Raw genomic sequence first — 7,306 nt, forward strand, 5'->3', positions numbered from 1 at the left:
TGTCCAGCCCCTGTTCTAGGCAGCCTCTCAAGGCATCAAGGCCTGGCTGGCTGGGACACCTGGGGGCCACCTGACAGGTCCAGCTGACCCTGGCATGTCGAGGGCTGCTGCTCATCTGCCCCTGGAGCACTGGGGCTCTGGGCTCTCCTTCCTGTGGGAAAGAGCTGCCCTTCTCCTCCAGGTGCCCATGGCCAAAATCAGGATTCCTCCTCCAAATTTCCAAATATGCAAAGATTGTTCCCAGATGAAGTCTGCCAGGACAGACAGATCTGGCTGGCTTGGCCACCTGGGGGCCACCTTGTGACAGTGTTCACAGGGGTTTTCAGGATGAGGGAAGAGACATAGATTTGACTCCATATTTCAGAAGGCTTGATTTATTATTTTATGATATATATATATTACATTATAACTATACTAAAAAGAAATAGAAGGAAAAGGTTCATCTCAGAAGGCTAGCTAAGAACAGAATGGAAAAGAATGATAACAAAAGGCAGCTCTCTCAGACTCTGTCTGAGATAGCTCGGCCTTGATTGGCCATTAATTATAAACAACCTAGATGGGCCAATCAAAAATCCACCTGATGCATTCCACAGCAGCAGATAACCATTGCTTACCTTTTGTTTCGAGGCCTCAGCTTCTCAGAAGGGGAAAAAAAAACCTAAGAAAGGATTTTCAGAAAAAGATGTCTACGACACCACCTCTCATCTACCTTTGAAACACTGGGGCTCTGTGCTTTCCATCCTAATAAGAAGCACTCTCCTTCCTGTCCTGGTGCCCACAGCCAAAACTGAGATTCCACCTCCAAAATTCCCCATGTCCAAGGATTTCACCCAGATGAAACGTGCCAGGAGAGACAGATTGGGCTCTCTTGGCCCACGGGTGGCCACCTCTTGTATTCCTCTAAGAAACTTGGACTTCACACTTTTCTTTCTTATGGATAAACCATCCATCTCTATCAGGTGCCCATGGTCAAAACTGAGATTCCACCTCCCAAATTCTGTGTATGCAAGGATTTCTCCATGATGTAAACGGCCAGGACAAACAGGTCTGGCTGGTTTGGACTCTCAGGAGCCTTCTCTCTCTGCTTCTGCCACTCAAATTCTTGAGCTCTGTGCTCTCCTTCCAATGGAAAAGAACCATCCTTCTTATCCCTGCAGAAATGGCCAAATTTTTGATTCCACCTGCAAAATTCCCTATATCCAAGGACTGCTTTCAGACAAAAGCTGCCAGGAGAGAGAGGCCTGGCTGGCCTTGGCCTCTGGTGGCCACCTTTCATCTGGCCCTGAAACACTGGTGTTCCACGCTTTCCTTCCTATGGAAAAGAACTGTCCTTCTCCTCCAGGCATCGATGTCCGAAACTCTTATTCCACCTCTACAATTCCCTATATGCAAGGATGGCTCCCTGACAAAATCTGCCAGCACTGTCTAATCTGGCTGCCCTTGGCCTCTGGTGGCTGCCCCTTGGCTGCCCCTGGAACACTGGGGCTCGGTTGTTTCCTTCCTGTGGAGACCCCAGTGACACTGTGAGGACCTGGTGGAACCATGGAGACCATTGTGACACACTGGGATACCATGGTGACACCGTGGGGCTTCATGGAACCAAGAGACCACCATGGCTCTGTGGGGCCTTGTGGAACCATGGAGATCATTAGGACCCTTCAGGGCCTCGTGTAACCATGGGGCCATTGTGACACCTCAGGGACTCATGGAATCAAGGGAACCACTGGGACATTGTGGGGGCCCATGGAATGAGAGGAACATGAAACACATCTGGCTGATTTGGCCTCCTAGGGGTGACCTGACAGGTCTGGCTGATCTCAGAATGTCAAGGGCTGCCTCTCATCTGCCCATGAAACACTGGGGCTCCATGCTTTCCTTCCTATGGAAAGAACTGTCTCTCTTTTCAGATGCCCATGGACAAAATTGGTACTCCGCCCTAAAACCTTGCTGTATGCAAGCGTATCTCTCAGAGAAAAACCTGTCAGCTCTGGCTGGCCTTGGCCTCTGGTGGTCACATCTCATCTGCCTCAGAAGCACCAGAGCTGTGCAGCAGCTGCAAGACAGCCCTGCCAGAGCCAACTTGGGCAGCACTTTGGCCATGGCTGCTGGGCCTGGGCCTGAGGCAGGAGCAGGAGACAAGTGACCCTTGCAGGCCTGGGGCCTCATGGCCTCCTTGTCCCTGCTCAGCAGCCTGGCAGGGGCCACCCCATGCTCCTGCCCTTGGCATTGCACATCCCCACATGCCAGTGCCCATCCCGGCAAGAGCCCTGAGCAAGGAGGGAGGGACAGGATCTGCCTGGCCAGGCCCTGGGGCTCAGGCCTTGGCCCTTGGCATTCCTCAAACACATCCAGCTCTGCTCAGCACCAGAGACACCTTGGCCTTGTTTGTCCCCAGCTGTCATCACTGCCTGCAGTGTTCTGCTCTACCTGGAACCTGGGGACACTTTCCCAGTCGTGTCCCTCAGTGGAACCCATTAAAACTTCAAGAAACTTTTGGAGTTTCAATTTAATTTTGAGTTCTTGAGAAGTTTTTTGATCACTCTCTCAGGGACTGAGTCTGATGTAAACAACACCAAATCCCCAAGAGGCTCATTAAAGTCCTTGTGCAGTGTCTGTGCTGCTGAGCTTTAAAGGAACAGCTCTTCCAGGGCCAGCTCCTCTCCCAGCCCAGCAGGGCTGAGGGCTCTGCCTGCAGGCACTGAGGGCACAGGAGGCAGGCAGAGACAGGCTGAAGGCAATCAGGATTGGGAAGACATTGAGCTGAGACTTCACCTGGGGAAAGATCTTCACAGCCCTGTGCATGGTGAGTGTGTGGGTGCAGGGCAATGTCCCCTGTGCTCCTGGAGGGATCTCCTGAAGCCAGCACACCCCAGAGCCTGGGGGATGTGTCAGGAGGACTCTCCCAATTTCTCTGTGGCACAGGAGGAGCAGGAGGAGGAGGAGGAGGAGGAGGAGGAGGATGTGCTGCAGAGCGGGGCTGCCCTGGGCACCGTCAGAGGGACAGGGCAGGACGGCTCCTGCTGCCAGGGACGGCTGCAGGGGCTGAAGCTGGGGCTGCAGCCAGGGCTGCCCAGGGCTGTCCTGCAGAGCAGCTCCTGCAGCCCTCAGGGCTCTTGGCCAGCCCAGGGCATGTGCCACCTGCCAGGGGCAGCTCTCAGCCTGCCTGGCAGCTCCCCATGGACGCTGCAGGGGAGAAGTTCCAGGTGCAAGGAGCCACCCCCATCAGGGCAGATTCCTCCTGCTCTGGAGATGGTGCTGCATGGCCAGGGCTGCTCTCAGCTTTCTCCTAAAGGGAAGGGAAAGGGGCTGTCAGCTTTGGCTGTGTCCCTGAGCCTCCTGCACTGTCAGCCTGGGCATCAGCAGATGGGCCTCAGATCTCCCTCAGAAAGTGCCTCCTCAGCCTCCTCTCCCTACAGACAGCAGCAGCAGCAGCACCTTGGCTTGCAGCATCTCTGTTTGTCTGGCCTGCCCTTAAGGCCCTGCTGCCAGGGAGATGCCCCTGGGCAGTGCCCTGTGCTGGGAGGGGTCTGCAGGGCAGAGCTGAGCCCCCAGGGCTGGGCTGGGCTCTGGCAGCACTGGCAGGGACAAGGCTTGGATAGAGAGAAACAGTTCCCAGTAGGCACAACTCCAGGCAGCAGAGAGCCAGACCAACCCTTGGTATCCCATCCTGTCCAGCTTCACAGGGAAAGAGAGAAGAGTTGGAGAGATTGATTTTGAAACTGGAGTCTTCAAAAAGGCCACGTTTCTTTTTAAATGCAGTTTTAAATTTGTACGTCCTGTACTAGAGGAAGGTGAAATAAGCAAAGGGCACCTGTGTGGGACCAGCAGATCTGACTGCTCAGGGGCACAGGCAGCCCTGTTTTCCCTCTGGGCTCCCCAATATTCAGGTTGAGAACAATACTAAGAACAGCACTTCTGCCCCTTCTAAAAAACACACAGTTACTTAGCAGCCCATATCTAAACTCAAAAAAAAAAAAAAAGGTAAATGAAATTTCCCTAAAGAAAGAGAAGCAATTTTGATTGCTTGTGTAAGAAGATAGCATAGGATTGACTCAAGGTACTTTGTCGAAATTGTCCGTGTTGTCTTTGAACAGCTCACAATGTCCAGAGTGAAGCAATGTGCAACAGCAGCTCCATCAGGCACTTCCTCCTGCTGGCACTGGCAGACACGCGGCAGCTGCAGCTCCTGCACTTCTGCCTCTTGCTGGGCATCTCCCTGGCTGCCCTCCTGGGCAACGGCCTCATCATCAGCGCCGTAGCCTGCGGCCACCACCTGCACACGCCCATGTTCTTCTTCCTGCTCAACCTGGCCCTCAGCGACCTGGGCTCCATCTGCACCACTGTCCCCAAAGCCATGCACAATTCCCTCTGGGACACCAGCACCATCTCCTACTCAGCATGTGCTGCACAGGTGTTTCTGTTTGCCTTTTTCATTTCAGCAGAGTTTTCCCTCCTGACCATCATGTGCTACGACCGCTACGTGTCCATCTGCAAACCCCTGCACTACGGGACCCTCCTGGGCAGCAGAGCTTGTGCCCACATGGCAGCAGCTGCCTGGGCCAGTGGCTTTCTCAATGCTCTGCTGCACACAGCCAATACATTTTCCCTGCCCCTGTGCCATGGCAATGCCCTGGGCCAGTTCTTCTGTGAAATCCCACACATCCTCAAGCTCTCCTGCTCACACTCCAAACTCCGGGAACTTGGGCTTCTTGTATTTTCTGTCTGTCTAGTATTTAGCTGCTTTGTGTTCATGGTTTTCTCCTATGTGCAGATCTTCAGGGCTCTGCTGAGGATCCCCTCTGAGCAGGGACGGCACAAAGCCTTTTCCACCTGCCTCCGTCACCTGGCTGTGGTCTCCCTCTTTGTCAGCACTGGCACATTTGCTCACCTGAAGCCCCCCTCTGTCTCCTCCCCATCCCTGGATCTGGCCCTGTCACTTCTGTACTCGGTGGTGCCTCCAGCCCTGAACCCCCTCATCTACAGCCTGAGGAACCAGGAGCTCAAGGCTGCAGTCTGGAGACTGATGAGTGGATGGTTTCACAAATATTAAACCGCTGGCCAGTTTCTGCAAGTCAAATGTAATAAAACTCAACTTGGATAGTTCTAGTTGGGATTGGTGGTTGGTTAATTCTTTTCATTCCTTTAACATTCTTTTTAATATTGTCCACAAGAAATGCAATTGTTTGTGCTGTATCTCATTTTGTTTCTTTCCACCTTTGCTGTGGCCCCAGACTGTGTCAATGAGGAGCTTTGCCCTTGGTGGCTTCAAATGAACAAAAGGATCACCTAGCAGAGATCTTCTCATCAGAGATCTTTCCCTAGATATGCTCCTTATGTTGCCTTCTCTGGAGCTGCAGCAGCAATGTCGGTGTGCAGAGCTGGGGCAGATCAGTGCTGGCCCAGCAGCTGTGCCCAGCAGCAGCAGCAGCACTTGGTGTTGCCAGTGCTGCTGCCATGGCCCTGCCCTGCTGCCCTGGTGGCCCTGGTGTTGCTGCAGGGCCTGAGTGCTCTCGGGGCCGGGCACAGCCCTGGGGGTGGCAGTGCCGGGGCTGCAGCAGGGACAGGCCATGGGCACTGCTGGGGCAGCGCTGACGCCTCAGGCCAGGCCCTGGGGGCTCCAGGCTCCTTGCCCAGGCTCTCTCAAGAACACGCCCAGGCCAATGCTCAGCACAGAAACCCCCGTGAGCAGCCCCAGGCTGGCCGTGGGCAGGCTGGGGGCAAACAGCACGGCTGGGGCTCTGCAAGGGCCCTGGGGCAGACGGGAAGGAGCAGCAGAGCAGGGGCTGATCCATGCCCAGTGCGCTGCACAGCCCAGGGCAGCGTCCCAGAGCATCCTCATGCAGCTGCCAACAACATCCCCCCTCTGCAGCCCTGGCCTCTCCCCCAGCTCACACAGGTGCCCCATCCTTGCAGGCACAGACACGGCAGCACTGGCTCAGCAGCCCCTGTTTGCATTGCACACAGCAGGGGCAGCACCCCCATGCTGTTGCTGTGGGGACATGAACCTGAGGGAGCACAAATGCCATCAGCCCCTGGGGCCAGCAAGGCCTGGGGGACACCAGGGAAACCACTCAGCTTTGTTGTGACAAACCTTTGAGTTCACCAATTCTAACCTGCACCCTAACACAGTATTGTCTGCCCTGAGCCTTCTCCAGATTATACAACTGCAGCTCCCTCATGTCCTTTCAACCAGATTTCTCTTCCAGACCCCTCCCCAGCCTTTTTGCCCTTCTCTGGACACTCCAACCCCTCCACCGCCTTCCTAAATTGGGGGCCCAGAACGGGACACAGCACTCGAGGTGTGGCCTCACCAATGCTGAGTACAGGGGAAGAATCCCTGCCCTGCTCCTGCTGGCCACACCATTCCTGTTCCATAGGAGTGCCAGGGGTTGGATGGGGGAATTGGTGGCGTGGGGGTAGGGACAAAGTCTTGATTGATTGTCAGCCATGAAGGGTCTTGATTTTCATATCTGTTCAAACTACATAAGGAGGGGCTGGGGATCAATATCAACTGCGGATTCTGAATCTACAAACAGAAAAGAAAACTAAACAGGACAAAACAATTGTCTCCTAACTATTTTTAATATAATATATTCTATTTGAATACACTTCTCAAAACAAATTAACCACAGAAGAATCAGAGACTTGAATTATTCCCATGGACTTGTCTTGTTTGGGTGTTCTGAACAAATGTTTATGAGCTTTTCTCACTGAATTTCTCAGCTGAAGAGCTCAAGAAAGAAGAGGCCTCTGGAAAAGTAAAATTCATCACCAACCTCCAAGGTGTTGAGGATCCATCCTGATGAGAGCAGCAATGAACAGAAATGGGCACAGCTTTGTGGCTGCCCCAGCTCTGGGATGGGCCCTGGGCCTGGAGCAGGAGCAGCTCTTGAGGGCCCCAAGGCCGGGGCTCTTGTGCTGCCCTGGGCAGATGGGATGGCAGCAGGGGCTGCAGAGCTCTCAGCATCTCCTGCAGAGGAGAGCAGGGCAGCCAGGGAGCCTCCTTTCCCTTGGCCAGGCACCTTCCCCCATGGTGGGGCTGAGTCCTGTGGCAGCTGCAGCTGCTGCTGTGCCCTTGCCAGGGGCTGAGGCCGTGGGGCAGTGCCCAGAGCAGCCTGGCCTGAGCAGAGCTGTGGGGCCAGAGCCGGCTGGGCTGGGCTGGGCTCAGAGAGGCCCTTGGTGCTGCCCAGAGCTCAGGGCAGCTGGCAGAGCTTGCAGGGAGCTGGGCTGGGCTCAGAGAGCTTGCAGGGAGCTGGTCCTGGCCCAGAAACCATCAGTGTCCATCTCAGCCTGGCTGAGCGTGCAG

General features: G+C 54.7%; 1 protein-coding gene across 1 annotated transcript; it reads left to right on the plus strand.

The window, feature by feature from the left end:
• The first annotated feature begins 4,117 nt into the window (after positions 1 to 4,117).
• Positions 4,118 to 5,050, plus strand: LOC139603715 (olfactory receptor 14J1-like). Its single transcript, XM_071454610.1, has one exon. It carries the CDS (start codon positions 4,118 to 4,120, stop codon positions 5,048 to 5,050), a length of 933 nt encoding a protein of 310 aa, XP_071310711.1.
• Positions 5,051 to 7,306: the final 2,256 nt, after the last annotated feature.

Source organism: Agelaius tricolor, unplaced genomic scaffold (assembly GCF_023055355.1).
Source record: "Agelaius tricolor isolate 1412-34295 unplaced genomic scaffold, bAgeTri1.0.p SCAF_40, whole genome shotgun sequence".
NCBI lineage: Eukaryota > Metazoa > Chordata > Aves > Passeriformes > Icteridae > Agelaius > Agelaius tricolor.